Here is a 22067-nt window from a genome sequence, read left to right as displayed (position 1 = left end):
GCACTGAAGCTTGTATTGAAAAACGGTTCATTACTCGAAGCTTTTCAACACAGTCCTCTCCGGTGACATCTGGTGGTGAAAATTTTGAAGAGCAGCTTGAATCTGCAAAATAAAACGGACTGCTCAATTATCACTGCTCACTCAAGAGTGGAGTTCTCTCTGATATTGGGCCACCGTTCCGTTGCTTTGAACATGTAATTGGTTTTGTTTTCTCGATTGGGGGGCTGAAAAAAATGTAATGCGTATTTGCGTAATACATTTTGATCAATAAACTTTCCCTATTTAAACATGCACTATGGTGTGGCCTTTCTTTGCTCATAACTCCTTGATGTTGGTAAATACAATAAGTGAGCAATATATATAATATACATATGATAATGCACAGCACATTATGGAGTATGCCCCTGCTGTGAAGTCCTGCCTCCATCTACTTGTCGTTTAATCACTGGACAGCTGGACAGGTTCATACAAAATATTAGATTAGGCCAATTGTCCTATACATATTTTTGACCTAGGGGTGGGATTGATTGTGAACTGGAAAGGGAAAATGCTTAGGGAGCTGAGTACGGCTGCATCGTCACTGATTTGTAGAATCATTTTGATTCGATACAGGATCCGATTCAATTTGATTGGAATCTGGAAAGTTTTGCCTCAGTCAGAAATATTACAAGTCTGATCATTTAACAGTATATATCCATAATTTCGTATCTATTAAAAGAAAGCTGACACATGTGAGACTTAATTAGAGATGTAAACAGAGAGTTATGAAACCTGCAGCTGCAGAAGCCAGCGAAAAAAAAAGAGGCAAACACAGCGCGGACCCGCCGACACATCAAAATCTGACTCTGACGCGTCGGGTCCGCGCTCTGTGTTCACGTTTGTATGCAGAATCCGTAAACCTGCTCCCAGTTACTGTTTTAGCTGTATGGTGTTTGACGACATGTTGTGAGGTTTAACCTGAGATGCTGGCGTTTCAGGCATAATAACGCGGTCGTGGCTCAAGAGTTGGGAGGTCGCCTTGTAATCGGAAGGTTGCCGGTTCGAGCCCCGGCTTGGACAGTCTCGGTCGTTGTGTCCTTGCAAGACACTTCACCCGTTGCCTACTGGTGGTGGTCAGAGGGCCCGGTGGCGCCAGTGTCCGGCAGCCTCGCCTCTGTCAGTGCCATCACCAGTGTATGAATGTGTGCGTGAATGGGTGGATGACTGGATATGTAAAGCGCTTTGGGGTCCTTAGGGACTAGTAAAGCGCTATATAAATACAGGCCATTTACCATAATAACGTTAATTTACAAATCGACACGGGATTTTAATGAATCAATATCACTTTATTCAATTTAGCATGGATTGTAATCAGAAAGGCGATAATCAAAACCCACCCCTAATCAAGAACTTGCAAAGTAAAAACATGATCAATGTAAGGTAGCCCTTTTGTTATTTACAGTTAACAAGAGGATTAGTGTTACTGTGCGCTGGCTGAGTCTGTTTCTTTTCTTAGAAATAGTTTCTCCTGCCCTGAAGAAAATCCACTTGCATGGAACAGAAGAGGCTGTGGAGTGCAGGAACTACACTGCAAGTTGGTAGATATGCAGGTATTCCTGGGTCCTGCAGACTATCACCTAAAAACAATAAACAAAATGATTTTCTAAACTGTGTAGCAATGTCATGTACGTATAGTGTCAAATACATTTTTGTAGTCTTCATCAGCTTTAATTCACATGGAAGTGTTCCTAAAGTCATATGCTGTAATGATATTTACATTATGAAAACATGATTTTGGACATTTCAAGTTTTTCACTTCGGCAGATAAAATGAATTGAGCAAAATCAACTCAAAATATTCCCACACGCCAGAATGTCCTCTCTTCCTCGCTGGCTCCATATCTGTCAGTGGAATGATCACCTCTTCGCTCTCTGTCACCATCAACACACTCCACGAATCCCGTGGATGATTCACTTCCTTATATCTGTTTGAATCAGGTACCGAAGCAGTTACGTGCGTAATGAAGCTTCGGACGTCACTGGTCACGTGACTTTTGCCAAACGAAGCAAGCCTCGACACAGTGCTTCTGAACCAGTCAGCTTCAAGCGGGCCATCACTAACCAGAAGTTTGTTTGTGTTTTTACACACTCACGCTGACATAAAGATCGCCTCCTTTTTGCTGCACTGTCGGTGTGCCTCCTGCAGGGTGCAACAATCACCAATTTTTGGGAGCTGATGGAGCTGTACAGTGAGCCAGTGACATTGATGCCTTTAACTAACAGAGAGGAAACTCTGTGCTGACCTGCTTGTTCATTTAGTGTCAAATACTCTCACATTTTTGTGTCTACTGATTTCTCCCGGAGAGCGTAGGCTTTTTCAGAATAATCCAATTTCTGCCTTTGGATTGTCCGTTAAGTGGGATTTATATTTTGTAAAGTCAACCGGAGTTCACTAGGAATAAACCGGAAATTGAACAATGTGTTATTTTCAGATTAAAACGATCTACTTTGCCATGTTTAAAACAAGCTCAGTTCAATTTTCTAGTCATTACAAAGTGCATCTGATGTTTGTTATGTCCCCCTATTATTATTATCATTGCTATTATTATTATTATTATTATTATTATTATTATTATGAGAACTTGACTCGTCTTGTTAGGTCTCTTCGGGCTTCTTCAGTTCAAAAAATAGATTTGTTAAGAAATGTCATGTATTTAACCCCTTGTGGGTGTTGTGCCCTTTGGAGGTGGTCTTGAAGTCTGTGGACCCACTCTTAATCGTGTGAGTCGTCCAATGAATGTAATTAAAAAGGCTTGGGTCATCATTGTGCCCTATACTCAGTGTTGGGGAGTAACGGAATACATGTACCGCCGTTACGTATTTAAAATACAAAATATGAGTAACTGTATTCCGTTACAGTTACCGTTTAAAAAGGTGGTATTCAGAATACAGTTACTTTGTTGAAATAAATGGATTACACTGCGGTACTTTCCTGTTTCATTTTGTCGCGGGTCAGGACTGTTTGGTTTTGTTTGACAGCTGTGTTCTGTTGTTCCAGGCGGCAGCGTTACGGTTGCCATGGTTACAGGGCGACGCTCTCTCTCTCTCTCTGCGACTGTGTGTTTCCTGGGTGAGAGAGCGCCTTTTCGTTGTTGTTGTGCTAAGCTAACAGGCAGAATGCTACAAGCATAGATTCGGTGTTCGCTGTTCGCGTTCGGTGTGAACACACCGTAAAGAATGTAGCATCATGGGCAGTGTAGTCCGTGTTGCAGGGAGAATGGACTGCCATACACGTTATGGGTCTGTGAGCGCGAGGAGGGAGAAAAAGGGGAGTGGAAAGGTACGAGTTGTCATCGAGGAAAAACGGGAGCTGGAAGCATCTAAATATAATAATAACCACTTCAGCCAAGAAGAGTGCCTGACGAGCCCAGTTGTAAGTAAGCTATTAAGACTCGACTCTACACCGTGTTCGTGTTTTCCTCCGAAAACAATAAGTTCCGTTGGAGCAGTCTTTCAACGCCTCTCTCTGTCTCTCGCAAGAAAAGTTGACCCACACAACAAAGTAAAGCTATTTTTCGGCTACGAGCCGACAGGGACCCCGCCGTATTAGTCAGAGGTCCCTCTACTACAGTTCGGAGTCGCGGACCTTCAGTAATATTAATAAATCACACAGCAATAGTACATTCACGTTGTTGTAAAAAGCATGATAATATATTAAGTAATCCAAAGTATTCAGAATACGTTACTGTCATTGAGTAACGTAACGGAATACGTTACAGAATACATTTTGGGGCATGTATTCTGTATTCTGTAATGGAATACATTTTAAAAGTAACCTTCCCAACACTGCCTATACTATTATGCGACCTAATGAGGTCATCTGAGGCAAAGTGTGAGTGGGGGTTGAAGGGATTTCAAGATGGCATTGTGGGTGGCTGACAGCTTTCGTCATAAGCCATGATCTCCTTTTGATGATGGTCCTTTACAGTGGACATAAATAGCCTCCTTTACCCCTTTTTCAAGACACATGTCTTCTCAGTCCAAAATGTGAACATTGACATCCTTGAAAGACTGACCTTTATACTTTAAGTGCTGGTGTATTGTTGTAAAGCAGATACTTTCAGCCAGAGGTTTCTTCCTCTTAAAAGGGAGTTTTTCCTTCCCAATGTTGCCTGTGGCTGCTGGGGTTTCTCTCTATATTTTTTAGGCTCTTTACCACACATTGAGGTGACTAAGTTGAACACACCCACATTTTGATGAATGCATCAGAGAGAAACTTGGGGTTCAGTGTCTTTTCCGAGGATACTCTGACATGCCAGGGATCAAACCACCAACCTTCCAAGATGACCTGCTCTGTCTCCTGAACTAGAACCAGGACCACCCAACAAAGGACGTAGGAGAAGGAGCTTTCAGTGGGGAGGAAAAGAGGAAGACCTCAGAGGAGGCTCATGTATGTAGTAAAGGAGGACATGCAGACGGTTAGTGTGATAGAGGAGGATGCTAGGAATGATGGGGACTGCTAAATGGAGCAACTAAAGAAGATGAAGAAGAAGGTGGTCACTTCTGTATACAGATTAATTTAAAGTAAATAAAAACTCTTGTAACAACAAACAGCATGTTGACTACTGTGGGTTTCCCTTCTTGAGCGGCGCTGAATAAGCGACATCATTTTCCGACTTTTATTTTGAAGTTAAGCAGCGGAAGTCCAGCTGGTTATTCCGTCATACTTGTCGGCTGTTGAGTTTTAAAGGAGAGCGAAGCGTGTCAAAGCGAGCTGCGAAGGGGGAGCGCGCAAGTCGGAGTACATTAATTAGACCGCAGCTCGTTTGAACACCGGCTTCCGTACACAATACAGCTTAAACACAACTTAAGTGTACCGTTAATATATACATTTAAAAAAAAAACAGCCTTCCTGAAACAGCAGGTATATTTTTTTTATGCCCCTTCATTGCTCTCTTGTTCTTTCTCTAATGAGAGTGAAGAAGTGGGTCTAGCGGCGCGGCGGGGGAGCTGAATTTCACGCGTTCGCCTCAACTTTGTGGAAATATGTGAAGTGTGATAAATGCCACTGGAAAATGGAGCAGTCGGCTACTCTGGACATAGAGACTCTGAAGGTAAGCCCGTCACAGTGGGAAAAACACCTTTTTTAGTCTTCGTTTTAATTGGAACCGCGCACGTGCACAGGTGGCATTAACCATAGCTTAAGGCGCATGTCCAGTTTGGCAGCATTAAAGGGGTTTCAGGCGTGTTCTGGCCGGCAGGAGGACACCTGTGGATGCCTGTGACATTTTTATCAACGTGGATGATGTTGTTCGTTTTAAATGCAGCAGCTCAAACTCGCGCAGAGTCCTCTCTGCAACAGGTGCGCCCTCCGGCTTCAAGTGTTCCTGTTAAAGAAAAAAACTCCCAGCTAATTAAAGATGAATGGAAAGTGTCTGCTTCTCTCTACAGGCAGTAGTGTGATTAATAACAACTGACCAGCGCTCAGGCACTTCAAGAAGCCTGTCTGCATGGACTCCTTCACACATCTCCCCCTGCTCCTCCTCATCCCCCTCTTCCTTTGCACTACACCTCATATTGTATGCATCCTGCTCTTCAAGAATCACTGTAATGTGACAGCCTATGAATATTCTGCTGCTATGCTTTCTCATTATTATTCCAGCCTAGCAGTGGAGGCAGTAACCTCTGGGTACAGTATGTGCATCTTGTCAGTTCTGCAGCCCCCCCCCTCCAAAGAAAAAAAAAAGAAGCTACTCTGAAGCCCATCACCCGGTGGCTGGGTGACTCTTATCAGTCGAGAAACCCCTCCTGCCCCGCTCAGAGTCCGTCCTGCAACTTTTCCTTTCACCATTTCCTCCCCGTTTCCTGCGAAGGCTGTGCTCCGTTGAATCCTCTGAATTGACACTGTGTTATCTAATTAAAACAGAGGCTTTGTTCGGGGTGCTTTGTGACAGTATTTCTGTTGATAACGCTGCGCTCAGTCTGGCACTTCACCCTACCCCTGCCCCCAGTGCGTTCCTCTGATGAATGCAAATGATGACTACGGGGTGCTGTCCAAAATGGCCCCGTTGGCTCTCAAAGGATTTGCCAGGGATTAGCAGGGAAAGCTAGTTTACTGTGGAGAAGTGTGTGCCTGTTTACATCAGCAGTTTGTCGACTGTCTCGCACACCATCACTACCACGTTCCAACCTCCCCAGAGCTGCTGAAGAGACTTCACACCAGCTCTCGACTGTAATTAACGATGCGAGGGTCAGAAGGTATCGTCGGCCACATGATAGGTGAGCCACGGCCGGCCTGCCCATGTTGCCACAGCGTCCTTGAGTAAGGCCCAAATTGCTCCCCGAGGCAGCTGCCGTTTGTGTGCGCAAGGAAAACACATTGTGAAAACACTCTGTAAGAACCCATCTACCTCTCAAAGGCTCTGTATAAGTGCAGGCAATTTGCCATTTGAGGGAAGTGTCTTCAAAAGCAGAAAGGAAACTCGCCCCCAGCCCCCCACCCAAATGGCATCTTCAAACAGCCTGTGATGTGATGCTCACTCTTGGTGCCTGTGAGTGCTCCGACTGAACAGCTGCGACCTTTTGTTGCGCTGGGCTTATTGGAGATCTTTGATCCCCGCTGGTCTCGTACTTACAGTAGAGTTATCCTTGTTGCTTTGACTTTTTAAGGAAGCGCGCGCCCGTCCATCGATTTGCCTAGAAAGGGCAACCAAACCGCAGAAGATGAACCCACTGACAAACTATTGTATCTCCTGCAGAGATGAAGGAGCCGCAAAAATTGGATTTCGCGTACAAGTGGAATGACTATTGACAGCAGCACCACCCTACCCACCCCTCGCACCCAAGTGCTTGATTGTCACATCAACAAAATGTGAGAGAGTAACGTCGATGCGGCGAGCTTGGCTTTGAGGAGCGTAATTGGCTTTCCCGCTTACAGTCGTGTATTCAGGCTCAACTGTGCGACCCTTTTGATTGAACTTTCTGTCAAAATAAAAGCCCAAAGAACTGAAATAAATAGGTGCTTTAATACTGTGTGTCAGACTTGGAGCTAGATCGTGTCCATCTATTTTCCGTGCTGCTGCCTCAGCGATTGTGCAGCGCTCGCACGCGGGATGGACGCGTACGAGCTTTCCAGTCATTAGTGCGTCTCAAATGTTTTCTTACCTCCAGCTGAGGCAGCCCTGTGGGACTCCAGTGGCACCGCTGAGCGAGAGAGCGCTCGCCGATTTGCTGATTAACATTATCAAGCATTAATAACGTCTCATTTTCTTTCATTAGGGGCTTCTCAGCTGTATTTTGCTGCCTCTGCAGCATGTCGTGCATTTGATCAAAGCAGCGTGTAGAGTATCACCCTCTGTGCTAATTGCTGAAGATGAGGCACGCCAGCAGTGGGAAGGGACTGCTGGGTAATTGCTGGCTTTGGATCCAGCTTTAAGGTCTGTAGTGAAAGCAGGACCTAGTCCCACCCTCGAGGCGAAAAGTAAAGTGACAGATTCAGATCTCAGCACAAACTTAAATGGGATTGATGAAGAGGCATGTGCAAGGATAACTTTGGTTGTGCAACAAATCCACGCGGATGTTTCCAGCACACTGTTTCATCTACAGAGATAGCAGCTTTTTGGCCTTTTGTACCTCAGAGAAGCTAGTTTCTGTGTAGGCGTTTACTTCCTATGAATAGAACCTGCATGTAAAACAGGTTGTAGATGGTAAACCATCTGAGAGGATTTCAGACCCACCTGTTCACGATAATTCGTTGACATTTGTCTTGAGTGCTGTAGAACATATTTCGATGATTTCAGCACTGATAGCTCTGTTAAATTACATACAAATACAAATCGGTACCTACAGATTTTAGCCGTCAGATTAAAATCATTCTCAGACCTGCAATTGTGAACACAAACGTATGGTTGTTGTCAGTGGTGTAAAGCTTAATTGTTTATTTTCAGAAGACTCTAAAGCTTCGAGTCTCATTTTGGTTAAACTACATGAATACTCAACAATGGTCAGATTATTTTTACTTTAAAGCAGTTCTTGTGACCTGTGCAAAATTTAAAAGGTCATTATTATTATTATTATTATTATTATTATTATTATTATTATTATTATTATTAACAATAATAATAATAATAATAAATCCTTTATTTAAATTCGTGTGATCTCTTTTTTAAGAATGACCTCTGTGCAACATATTATAACGACACATGCTTCATCACAAATTTACACACGTACAAGAGTAGTTGTTGCGCGTGGGGGATCGATACAGCATATAGTGTTGTGACATGTTGCATGGTGATTATGTGTCGATACAGGGTGACCAAATTTAAAATATTTATTAAATAAATTAAAATCCTCTGGGAATAATACGAACTAGAGGGATCATCCCATGCACCACCATCCTGTTATAATGTTAGCTGAGCAAAATTACATTAAATTGGCTCAACCGAAAATCCGTCCAACACTGGGTACACTTAGTTTGACAAAGCTGCCTAATTCAGACAAAGCTGATGGAGGAGTTGCACCAGTAAAAATAGGAAGGCATCATCGTTCATCTACATCTAAAAACAAGAACCAGTGTCTGCCTGGTGATTGTATTGAATTTCAATTGTGACCGCTTTTGATGACAGGGTGATGGCACAGGTCGCCTGATAGGAGACAGCTTGTCTGCAGGCAGTCACAGTCTGACTTGGACTGACTGCAGTCACTCTCAGATTGTCAAAGGGTTGCAAATAACTGTTGTCTAATTTACAAACAGATTGCCATCAGTCTGAAAGAGTCTTTGTCGATGAGCACAACCTGAGGGGACTCAGCTCGTTGCCAGCTGCTTGTACTCTGGTTATATTCCTGTAGAACAGGAAGGCTGATGAGGGCAAATGTCATAGTTAATTGTGAGTTTACGTATATGTGATGTTTGGTGCTTTATCACAGTTAATTGTTGTGTTATTAGAAAAAGGCTGCATGTAATTGCCAGCTTGACCCCCAGTCAATCACAGACTGATATACGTGATAACAGGAATTGTATTTTTGATCAAATTTTTCAGTAAAAAAAAAAAAAAATACAATTAATAATTAAAAAATCAACAACTTTATCTCAGTGGATACAGCATATATTGGCAAAGATTAAGTTTAAGCACATAATTTAGAGTGGAAAATTGTTATAAATCACAATATATGTCGTTGCAGTACTAAAAATCTGAGTAATATTGCATCGTGGGGTTTCTGGTGATTATCCTGTCTTATGGTTGCCAGTGAATAGTGTCAGCAGGTAAACAGGTGGCCTTTGTAGTACAGACTTTTAAACAAGTCGTAATTCCAACACAGAATCAAGAGGCTTTGAAGTGGATGTAGAAGCAGGCATATAAACTAGATGTAGAAAGAAAATACTTTGATGAATTGCCAAATGCACTTGAATGGCCATTAAGATATCTGGGTTTGCCTAAAATGTAGACTTAAATCTTCAGTAGTTTTTGCTTAAACCCAACCTATGTATCAACTGATATTAGCTATTAGCTAGATGTATCGGTATCAGTTTCTATAACAGCTCATAAATTAAAGTTTAGAAAAGTAAAGAAGAGATGGAGGAAACACCCTTCAACAATGGTATCAGTGTTGATGTTGCCTGCTTTTTCCACTAGAGGTCACTCTGCAATTTCTCTGTTGTCAACACGTGTTTGAAACAACACAAACACAACATCCGAGTGGAGTTGGGCAAGAGTAAACGAGTAATCCACAACTTGTTGGTACAATAAAACATTAAAGTTTATAGTTTTCTCTTACTAAGGACTCATAAATAACTGCACCTAACAAATGTCAGAGATTTGCTTTGTCCGAAAGAAAAAATATATTAAAATAGATTTCTAAATCACCAAATGTCAATGAGGGGCTTAAATGCCCCGTTTCGGCTCTACTTTTACCTTCTTTCTAATTGCACAACTTGTGATATTCTGGGCCCATCATTAAAAAACTGAGAATTAGAGCAGTTCTATTTGTTATCAGTGTTTTCTTCTTAAAAGTCACTGTTGTTTCTTACACTTTGATGCAATTGGACATCTTCATCGGTCCAGGCGTGCGTGTTTGTGAGCGTCAGCTGTGACCAGCATGCTGAAATGACAAATTGACAAAGTGCCAGCCACTATGCACTCCTCCATTAGCTCTATGAATAACCAAGCTTTAGGAGGCAAGAGTGGACCAGGGTAATATATGCATTAAAAACCCTTGCAAAGAAATCACAGGATCTGCTAGCATTGGGAACAGTGGGTTGCCATAGAAATTACAAGTGCTGAAGTTTCCCCTAGCAACAGTGGATTGAAAATAGACTAAAAGTGTCCAGCAGGGCCATGGCTGTAGGCTAAAAGATTGGTTGGAAATAGTTTTTTTTTTTTTCTTGGAGTTATTAATGTTGATAGGTCCTCTTGGATACCAGTTGTGTAAAGATCTCATGATAATTTTGAGGGTTCAGTAGCTCAGGTCAGTTTTGTGTAAACATCTTCCAGTGTTGTGAAAAGTTGTGGCTGTGAAAATGACTTGCATGACTACACAGAGAGTTGATTTTATGCCTCTGTGTAAGCACCTCTCATAGTGTTCTTGTCCCTCAGCTGTATTGCTGGTTAAATTGGAATCACTGACATTTCTAGGCCAGCGATATGGGTCATTTGTATTTGCTGCTAAGTCGCAACATCCATTTGTGAGACATCTGCCAGCACCAGCAGATGTGACCCAAACTATCCATCCATGGAAACAATCACTTGAAGAGTGGATTAGGTTGTTTAACAGCAGAAAGCTTGTGGGAGTCTTCTTTTAGATGCCGTGTTTGCAGCGAGGTATGCTGCTATTTGCAGGTATTAGTATTTTCTTCAAGGCTTAGCTGTCCTATGTTTGAATGGCTTTTTTTTTTTTTTTTTTTAAAGGATCCATCACAGCAGTTAATGGCTATTTTAATTATTGAATGAGCTGTCAACATAGAAAAGGGGGTTTATTGTACTACATAGGGTGACAATGGTGGATGCTGGGCTCAGTCTGAAGTATGACTTCAAACTGCTCTAAAGGTTGTTTTTTTTTCCAGAGCAAAATAATGGTGCCAACATGGAAGTGGCAGAAATTGCAGTTTCTCTTGGTCAGGCGTGTCAAACATAAGGCCCGGGGACCAGAATTGGCTTGGCAAAGGTTACGTCCACACTAGCCCGAATAGATTTGAAAAAACGGCGTTTTTGTCGGAAAACGCTCCACGTCCCCCTAGCGTTTTCAGCCAGAGTTGTGCGTCCACATTGAAATGGCCGAAAATGCTTACGTTCTAGTACTGCGCATGCGCGAAACGCATTTCTGTCTGCCGTTTATTTACTTTCCGGCTCTTTGAAACGTCGCGGCAAAATGTTGAGCAAAAGCACCGAGTTTTTTAAATATACTGTTGGTGTTTTTATAGACTTAAAAAAGGCGTTTGATACAATTGATCATTCTATATTAATGAATAAACTAGAGAGATATGGCATAAGAGGGATAGCATACAAGTGGATGAAAAGTTACCTGGATGACAGATATCAATATGTCGAATTCAATAATGTAAAATCTAAGCAGTTGAAGGTAACTTGTGGCGTTCCTCAGGGCTCTGTGCTGGGCCCTAAATTATTTATATTATATATAAATGACATATGTAGTGTTTCCAAACTGTTAAAATGTGTATTGTTTGCTGATGATACCACTCTGTACTGCTCAGGTAAAAACTTAGAACAGCTTCTGACTACAGCGGAAAAGGAGTTAAATATATTAAAAAACTGGTTTGATGTAAATAAGTTATCATTAAATATAAAGAAAACAAAATTGATTATTTTTGGCACTAGACAAATGAAAAATGTATCTAAAATAAGGATTAATGGAATTGAAATTGAAAGAGTGTACGAAAATAAATTTCATGGAGTGATAATTGATGATAAGCTGAGTTGGAAGTCTCATATAAACCATGTGAAAACAAAAATGTCAAAAACCATTGCTATTCTCTATAAAACAAAGCATGTCCTGAACAAAAAATCATTATACACACTCTATTGTACTCTGTTGCTTCCATATATGACTTACTGTCTGGAGATATGGGGTAATGCATATAAAACGAACACTCTTCATATTTTCAAGTTACAAAAAAGAGCTATAAGAATTATAAACCAATCAAACTATATAGAACCAACTAACATTTTGTTTATTAATCTGATTACCCTGAAATTTTATGATTTAGTTGAATATAAAATGGCACAGATAATGTATAAAGCACAAAATAACTTGCTTTGCCCCAGTACTCAGAAGCTGTTCAAAGTCAGAGAAAGTCAATATGACTTAAGGGGAACAGATTTCTTTAAAAAAAACAAGATAAGGACAAATATAAAGCAGAGATGTGTTTCTGTTAGAGGAGTTAACCTGTGGAATAGTTATGACAGTGATTTAAAAAGGTGTAGTTCATTTTCCTTGTTTAAAAACATGTTTAAAAATAGAGTATTAGAAAAATATATAAATCAAGAATGAAAAGAGCAAAAAGGAGAAAAAACAACAACAACCTCTTGATTCTTTTGCTTTGATATAGTTACTTATCTAAGGTGGAAAGTTTTTTTTTTCTTTGTTTTTTTTTTTGTTTGTTTGTTTGGTTTTTGCTTTGTTTTATTATTTTCTTCAAGCCCTGTGTACAGGAGCTGCATACAAAAAGATATTTTGTGAAAAGGGTTGGCGTAATAAGCAAATGCTTCAGCCAATACCTTTTGATTAGCCTTGTCTCATGCTTTCTTTCTTTATGGTAGATTTTTGTTCTGTTTTCACTGTTTGTTTGTTTTTCACTGTTTTCACTGAGATTTGAATTTGAATGCTAATCAATAAATCAAAAATAAATAAATAAATAAATGGACTAACAATGAGGTGGAGTTGTTGCTGCGAGTAACACAAAAGTACAAAGTTGCAAAAGCGAGTGAGAATTAAAGAATTTGAAGAAAAGCTATGTGGAGCATGTACAGACTGATATTAATCTTTAATAGGGCTGTCAAAATTGAGAGCAAACAAAACAGCTGCTGTATAATGCCCTCCGCTATCTTAGTTTAATTGGTCACATGACTGCATCATCATTTTAGAAAGTCTCAGTTTTCGCTGTCCACACTGCGACGTGAAAGCACCGTTTTCAAATGTATGCATTTCGAGAGCGTTTTGAAAACGCTGCATTTTCCATGAGCGAAAATGCCAATTTATGAATGAAACCATGTTAACTTCTGGCTGCAATAAACCAAAGCGGCGGCAGATTCAATTCAGTATTTCAATAATATTTATTCTCAATATGGGCTAGAGGGCTATCAAATAAAAAAATAAAACTTCTTCTTTTACATTTCAAAAGGGCTTTTGAGAAAGTTTTCTCAAGTCCTTAAATTAACAAAAGAAAGTAGTTTGAGTTTCCCCTTTCATTCTTTTTCATTAACAACATTTCACATGTAACCAAGCTCAGGAAACACTGACAGCAGCTCTTTTGTCTCTTTCTGTTTCCCTCACTTACTTCTTGGCATGTCTGCATCTCATCTCGTCACAGACTTTTCTGTTTACGCACCTGCGCACACAGACATTTTCAATGAAGTGACATGACTGGCTGATTAGCATCACGTGGATGAATTGCATTGGTGACCTAGGTTTGGGACTGTCTGTGGGTTTGTGACTTACCAGTGTCAACTATCATAGTTAAAAATAGTGTTGTTAAGTGTTGTAAACAAAAACTGATTAATATTGTAAACAGGCGATGGTTACTCACCAGTTTATTGCATCTTTCAGTAACCAGTGCATCCTCAGCTTATTGACACACTCCAGTAGAAGAAGGTGACTGCTCCTAACAGCATTCACTCCCTCCTCTCACTGAAACTTCTCGTACTCACTAGGAAGAGACTTGCCTCCCACAGCAAACATTGAGAGTCAGACTGAGTCACTCACACAAGTGCAGTTAGGCTATTAAGTGTTGAGTGAAGCAGTTGAGACAGGCGAACTGTTGTGGACTTAATTTTGGATTTAACTACCAGTTTATTATCTGTTCTTTCTCTCTCTGCACGCTGTTTAAATGCCCCGCTGTGCCCCGTCCCTTGGCTTACAGGTGGGCCTGCAGTTTGTGCTGACTGAGTATTTGTTGTGGTTTAGGCAGGAATATTTTGCTAGCATTAGAAACATGTATTCTGGTAATGTCATTTGATATGCCACCAAGCACCTCCTTCATTCCCATAACATCAAATACCTCAATCCACTGAAATAAATGGCCATATTTGCCATGTAGTATAAAACCTATGTTCACAGTCCTCTCTTAAATGCTCACACTGACCATTTTTTCCTATTCTTGGCTCTGCATGATGTCAGTGATAAAAGATATTCCGAATACGGTCATGCTCACAGCTCTGGCTGTGAGCACAAAAGCCCCACCCACCTGCTGCTGATGAAACCTTCTCTTTAAAAGGGGCATCCAGTGTGTATATAAAATATTACAGAATAGTTATAGTGTATACATGATGTGATAGGTTGCCCCTCAGTGCAGGAAAGCTATAAGATTAATTCATGTTTTGTCCCCTTGGTCTTTTGAATATCACATTCTTCAATGAAGTCACGAGTTGGAGTTGTGGAGTAAAGAATCTGAAAAAAGAAAGAAAAATGCAGGCGTTTCCATGAACTCATCCGCAGCCCGAAGGTTGTGTCTATTTCTAGCACCAACCTTTTACCACCACTCCACACACTGCCTGATGATGCAATGCTGCACAGTTGTACAAAAACACCTTCAGTGTCTCTGCTTTTATAATGACTAAAATTCATCAACCGCTCACCCTTGTAAGAGATATTGATTTGTTGCAACAACACAATACCTTCACAGACTGCGACTCTGGCCTGACTGTTAAAACAGATATTGTTCCCTCCCTCTATAAGACTCCCTCTATAAGTAAGACGTCTGCAACCATATATATATATATATATTCTGCTTTACCGTGCTCAAACCTTGGCAAAGTAGTTGAGTTCTTCTTGGAAAAAGTCTTTACCCTGCTGAGAGTCTTTGCCCGTTCTGCCACAGCTAATGAAAGCCTGTCAGGGGGGGAAAAACACATACAAGCTAATGATGCCTGCCATAAGTGTCTTATCAGAATCAGAATCAGAATACTTTATTGATCCCTGGGGGAAATTATTTTTTGTTACATTATGCTAATGGCATGCTGAGTGTGAATAAAGCATGTGGGGCATGGCTTTACTTGTGCATGCATTACACATCTGGGGGTCTCTCAGAGGGGAACTGTGCACAGGTGTGTCAGTTATGGATGTGTGTGTAATGGAATTAAAGCATTTCATACTGCTTTGATAAATTTATAGTTTCTGCTTTGTTGGTCTAAAAAAAAAAGTAGAAAAGAACAAAATTGACATAATAAAACGGACGTTTTATCTTGGATTGTATGGGCTGGTATCTTTTCTTCATGTATATCTATGTGAGTGAGTGGCATGGCAAACTTAGTATAAATTCAGGCCAGCTACAGCTGAGCAGAGCAGCTGAGAGCTCAGCCAACCTTGCACCCTGTGATCGAGAGTTTCACGCTGTCAGCCAGCGGTCACGATCTGCTGAAGAACAGCGACTGCTCGCCCTCATTCGGACAGCCGCACTTGACAGACATCATCTTCTCTGATCTCAGATCAGAGCTCCCATGTCGCAGCTTCTTCGTGGCTGGCAGGCACCTAGTTATTCAGGCAGAGTGGTGAGGCACTTTGATGGCGCAAAATCGACCCTTCAATCAAATTCCAGTTTATCCTGTTTTGATTGATGTGGAGTGGATGGAAAAACACAGAAATGAGCATCGTAATTTAAGCTGTGTTATGTGGATGGGGTGAAGTGGAGCACTAAATTCTCTGTCATGTTTTGTTATTTTGGGTTCAGCAGACTGCATAAAAAAAAATGAAAGAAAAGTGCATTTTTATTTATTTTTAGTTGTTTTTAACGTTACACACTAACAGTGCCTCATTGGACATTGTTCCATCTCACAGTTAAGACCCCTAAATGCTGGCATATTGTAGAAAAAAAGAAAAACAAATGTTAGTAAGAAATCAGCGTAAAGCTTTGAAGTCATAGTGTGTAGAGGGCCATCACTGTCCACGAAGCCAAAAGCTTATTGAAGTGATTTTAAGATCTGCTGGTGCCTATTTGTACAGGACAGACAGAACAGAGCAAAATGAAGATCTGAAGGGACTCTAGCAGGGCTTTAACCCCCCTGAGCACATGTTCAGATCTTTTAAGATAACGATCTGTGATGACTGAGTGTAGACATACGGCATTGTTCAAAATTCTTTAGACGCCCTTGATTTCTTTATAATTTGCTTCCCTTTTAAAATTGGTCTTGAGCAATAGTCCTACAGGCTTTCCAATGGTCTTTCAAAGTTTTTCTGTGGACATTTGGACATTTCCACGTCTGCAGAAAACGGTGGAGGCTCAGTGGTGTTGGAAACAAGCGCAGTGAGATTTTTGCTCCATTGTGTAAAAGTTTCTTGCCGAAGACAGTTCAGGCTGTGTTGAAGAATAAAGGTGACCTTACACGTTATTGACTTTAGAAATTGTTTTTACTGTATTTCCATGTATGTTTGCAAATATTTCAATAAATGTCTGAAGGCTATTTACTATTTTCCCACCAAATACAAAGTGATGAGCAGTGGCTCAGGACACTTCAGTGTCTCCGCAGTGCTAAACATGCCTGTAGCTTAAGTTATCGCTTTGGCGTGGTTTGAATCTCCGAAAGGAGGCAGCTTTAATGATGTAGAGAGAAGAGCTCGCCTTTTTAGCCTTTTACTTATTAAAGATGGCCTGATCCGGCTTTCTTCTAGTTCCATAGTGATACCTCGACTGTGTGTATCTGCTGATAACAGGAACTGAGCCGATACCAGTGTTAAATTAATAATGGGTGACCATAACTGAACAACAGAGACCGAGAATCATTGTTATATGTGTAAAGAAACATCAGACTCAACTTTAAAGATCCTTTCAAACTTTGTAACATAAAGTTTAAGAAAAAAATACATCCAAGAAATTTCCAGAATTTTTGGTTGATATCAACAAGATAAATACAATGGAACAGCAATGTACTTGTGTTATGCATCTGATTTATTTGCATCGGACTGACTTTAAAAATCACAAAGTGAATGCTACTGCTTCATTGTCAAACAGCTACGGAGCTGACAGGAGACAGCTGAAGTGAAATATTATTTAATGGCATTGACAACACGTTACTTTATCACAAGTATAATGAGAGCTTAAAGCAGCGTCCTTCTAACGTCTTGGACAAACTCTCTGAACAAAGTGAGAGTGAGTGAGAGAAAGAGAGAAAGCCACATCTGATCTTTTCACCCATGATGGCTCACTTTAACCACAGTTTGTTCTTACGTGAAACAGTTTTGCAAACATACAGACAGAAGCTGTTGGTGTAGCTACAGTGAAACACCTCCAACTCCAACAGAGAAGTGAACTGAGGGGACTGACACCGGATGATTGTCAGAGAGATTACCTTACAAAATAAAGCGCCTTGAGGCGACTGTTGTTGTGATTTGGTGCTGTATAAATAAGACTGAATTGAATTGATATGGGCTCCATCTTTTTGGGTCTATATCAGGCCGATATCCAGTCCAAATATCGAGTCGGCACAGCCCTATTACTTATGCTAATTTACCTTAGACTGTACATAAAAGATGGCTATCACCTTTTGACTTTCTGGCCACACGATTTGAAGCCTCAGAGTTGGTGCACTGGCTGGCACATTTTTGTTTTTGTAACCATAGGTGAGTGTTTGCAGATAGCTGCTGGGCACAGCTACCCATGACCAACAAAATCCAAATGATTTAGCTTTAAAAAAAAAGATAATCTGTAATATTGATTTGAAGGTATAAATTCTTATCTTGTGTTGACTTGAGGCTGGAGTTGACCCATGGTCACTGTCAAAACACACTTAATAGATGAATCATTCATCACAGTAATTGGTTGTAAAAATCAGAGGGAGTTTCTAAGTTGCATACTGATCAGCAGGGCTTCGTGCATTATGTTGGTCTGTGCCGATGTCACAAGTATTTTACTTGGTTGTTAACAGTGTGTTTTCTCAAACGTTAATTTAGGTGGGCTGGATTTACAACGATGCAAAACGAGAACATCGCCGAGAAGCTGAAAATGGCACAATGACCATTTTCCTCTCGATTATCTCGTTCTCATAATCATTGGAAGTCGCAGTGTGTTTCACATCTTGTGCTGGATGTAGCTCCATAAAGCCAGCCATGTGAAATATTTTCCACTGAAAGGTTGATGGGTAGTAACATTGTGAAGTTCTCAGCCCGAGGCGAATGCTGCACAGGTCATCTGCAGGAAGCCGTTGCTCTCAGTGACTTTCTTTTCCAAGTACTGGAATGACAAAATGTCAACAAGTAATTAGCAGTGAAAACAAAGCTGTGACACGTTATTAAGCCGGTACAAATGAAGTTTGATTTTTAAAGAACGTAAATACAAGAAGAAGAGAAAGGTCAAGGAACTTGTTTTCCAGAGTGTAGCTTACATTAATCACTATGATTAGCTCGTTAGTATCTAGTTTTGGCTGTAGATTTATGCTCATTGACTTGCAGTGTATGCTGTTTAAGAGCTTTTCCACTTCGGGGCCAGTTACTCCGACAACTGATGGCTTTTCTTCTGATCAATGAATGTTGACAGACGATCCCTCTTTCCTTCAGTGGGATGAAATGCACAACCTTTTAAGGCTTTGATTTGGTTTCTTATGTTGTTGTTTTTTAATAAAATTAAGTCAGAAAATGACTTTGTCTTTTGGACACAGCTTGATTAATCACTGGGCTACTGTGCTTGTGTTTCCAGGTTTATGCACATTGCAAACAACCAATAAATAAATTGGCTATTTGCAATTTTCTCAGTAGAAATCTGTAACTGTGGTCTAAGATGCCGAGATATAAATTCTTAATCTAGTGGTAATACCCTAGCTGATATTCATGCCATGCTTTCATCTTTTGTTTTTTTGCGTAGTGGCACTACTTTAAAAAAAATTGTAAAATAACACAGCCGTGCCTCAGCATAGAGTCATTTTAGCGGCACTTGCAAGGTAATAACCACTTAGAATATGGGATTGCTTCTGTGCGGAGTGAATATATCCTTGACAGCCGACTAACACACAGTTTTTTTTTTTTGGTTTGTTTTCCAGATTACCCAGGAGCAGTTTATTCTTGCATCCCAGTCCCTGCACCTCCAACGACCAGGCTGCGATGCCGTGTACCCGGTGGGTTTATACGGGTGGAGAAAAAGATGCCTTTATTTCTTCCTGCTACTGCTCCTGGTCACCATGATAGTTAACCTGGCCCTCACCGTCTGGATCATAAAGGTTATGAACTTCTCAGTGGTGAGTACAGCACGGCAAACACACACTTTGAGTTATCAGAAGGAAGCCTATGATCTCATCATTAAAGTCGACATATGAATAGATTCTGACTGATGTTAATATTTGGTGATTTTAAAAAGTTGATTTGGGCCAGTAATTATTTTTCTTGCAGGCACAAAAAACATAAACAGATTTTTTTAATAACATTTGTTACATGTATTTATTTGTGAATTCTTACTAAGATAACATGACTGCTGTTTAAAAATGATCTTGTTTTATTGTCACAACAACTCGTGGATTACTGTGCCCAGATCAGCTGGTTCTTTCCAATCTTTCCAATCCAGTTTATTTATAGAGCACTTTTTATTGAAAACACAAGTTTGACAAGGTCTCATACAAAGGAGCAGTACACTCTCAAAAAGTCAGTGAAACAAAAAAACCCTTACCAATAATATTAATAATTCATTCATTCATTCATTCATTCATTCATTCATTTATTTGTTCATTTCAGGCACAACAAAAATACATATATTGAACATAAAGTGCACAAAACAAAAACAAAAATTACCTGAAAAGGAGTGGGACGAAGAAAACTTATTAAATCCCACCCGTGTACTCACTCATCAACAAAAAACAATAAGCTTCCCGCAACTAAATAATAAATATAAGGTAAGAAAACACCATTCTGATTTAAATACCAAGGAACAAAGATGAGTTTTAAGATGTGTTTTAAAGGGAGCGAGTTTAGCTCAGTGAGTGAGCAGGTGACCCTGTGCCTTGTTTGGTATCATCCTTTTCAGCACAACCTCAGTTGTGTTTTCATTTTGACATACTGTATTAACACAATTGATCTAAAATTAGACAAAAAAACAAAATCAGAGTAGAAAATGTTATATTTTTTACTGTAACAACCAAAAACATGTTTAATGAATCATATTTCATAACTTTAAATGCAAATATAAATAGTCAAATCTAAAATCCTATGCACAAGTTTTGCAAACAAAGTTTGCAGTTATTTATTATTTGCATCCATTTACCTTTTACCTTGATTTTTTTTAAATAACCATTTCAAACTATTTACAGAACAATCAGCTGTTCTGCATTCAATAAGATGCCACACAAATTATTTGTGCCACTTAGGGATGGGTATCGTTTAGATTTTATCTGATACCAGTGCCAAACCGGTACTTTTGAAACGGTGCCGGTGCTTAAACGGTGCTTAAAGAATGGAGAACACAAACTTTGTCCAAAAACCTCTCATGTTTAGCTGTTTTTTTGTAAAAAGATAACAATGTTAGCCTTTTCTGTAGCTATAGGTTGTATTAGAGAATTTACAGAATTTATCTGCTTGTCTTGCATAAAATGAAAGGCCAGTTTGAGACCAATATTAGCCACTGTGGTTTTAATATACGGCTGCAGAAGGCCCAGGATCAAGAGAGGAGCAGCGCACTACAGCAGTGGTTTAGGGAAGCTGACATCATTATTTTTATGGACATGTTTACCATTTCTATGCAGATAACACCCAAATTTACAACGCCATGGTTAAAAAAAAAAAATCAGTCCCAGCAGGAGACGGTAAAGAGGAAAAAAGAATTCCACATGACAGAGAGGCTAAGGAAGACAGTAGCTGTGTCCCGAAACGTAGGCCGCATCCTCCTGAGGCCGCATTTGTAGACCGATTATGTCACAGTGACGCGACAAAGGCTGTCTCAATTCGTAGACTCCTACGAATGCGGCCCACAAATGCTTCCTCCTTTTCCCCAGATTTGAAGGGTGGGTCGGGTGTATCCTTCATGGCCCAGCCAATTCCAGTTTCCAACAATGGCAGCTGCTACTAAGTTTTAATATTACTCTTTTATTCTTTGTGGGTCACAAAATAAACTTTTAAGATAGTTTCAGGCGAGAATGTAGCTGCGTAAACTTCAAATATCTGCTCGGTTTATCAAGACATCACATATTTGCAAAAGTGCTCCGATGTTTTCGGAGACGTCTGTTACCCACCAGATCGATAGCGAGTTGGGGGTTCAAGGGTCACTAGAACAGCGGACTCCCGTCTTCATCGTTTTCAGACCCCCAATGTCTTTCGCTACTCAGGTTAAACATGATATGTAAGTCACTCAGATAACTTAAAAATGTTATTGTTTGGCTTTTTTCAGTGTTTTATTTGTTCCTGAGTAAATCGGTTTGGTTGAGATCAAAGTTATTAGATTAGATTTGATTAAATAAAACTTGATTAATCCCTCGGGTGAGTTCCTCTGGTATTTTCACACAGCTGGATAAACATCAAACAGAAAACTGATTAAAAAGAAGTATGAGGTGGTCAAGAATTTCGGCAGTGTCCTGTTATATTTTAGACAGCAAGGAGCAGACAGCTGAGTTTATTAAACTCCACCGAGACAGCGGTGACGCAAATCTGAAGGCTAGACCGTCCTATTTCAGTCTTGCACTTCCGGCTTTTTCTTTGAAGGACCCGGCCTATGTAGACCGCTGCAGAGTCACCAAAGTGGACTACTTTTGTTTGTGGCTTTCCAAAAACATAATGCCTACAAGGAAGTTGGTTAGTGCCCTCTGGTGGACAGACTATGCAATGCCAGGACTCATAATATTGGTGGAATAGTGTTTCTCACCTTGCTTGTGTAATTTTTAAATGTTTATTTGCCAGCTGATAAAAATCCCAGTAGATATATATCAGCAAATGGATAATATCCGCCTGCTGCTA

General features: G+C 40.3%; 1 protein-coding gene across 2 annotated transcripts in view; it reads left to right on the top strand.

Annotated features, from left to right (window-relative positions):
• Positions 1 to 3080: 3080 nt before the first annotated feature.
• The window catches only part of LOC147335847 (zeta-sarcoglycan-like), a 56038-nt gene continuing 37051 nt past the window's right edge, over positions 3081 to 22067 (top strand). The window contains exons 1-2 of one of the 2 annotated variants that reach the window (XM_086282734.1): positions 3081 to 3411; positions 19175 to 19369. In XM_086282734.1, coding sequence (XP_086138860.1) covers positions 3226 to 3411; positions 19175 to 19369 — 381 coding nt within the window. In that variant the 5' untranslated portion in view covers positions 3081 to 3225. Of the gene's footprint in view, positions 3412 to 4742; positions 5093 to 19174; positions 19370 to 22067 lie in introns of those variants that run through there. The other variant, XM_086282744.1, reaches the window with a different exon arrangement.

Source organism: Aulonocara sp. 'chitande type north' Nkhata Bay, linkage group LG3 (assembly GCF_057382095.1).
Source record: "Aulonocara sp. 'chitande type north' Nkhata Bay isolate Kocher_YH1m ecotype deep benthic linkage group LG3, A_spYH_male_GT1.1, whole genome shotgun sequence".
NCBI lineage: Eukaryota > Metazoa > Chordata > Actinopteri > Cichliformes > Cichlidae > Aulonocara > Aulonocara sp. 'chitande type north' Nkhata Bay.
Note: the sequence above shows the minus strand (reverse complement) of the source record. Positions and strands in the feature narration are given on the sequence as shown.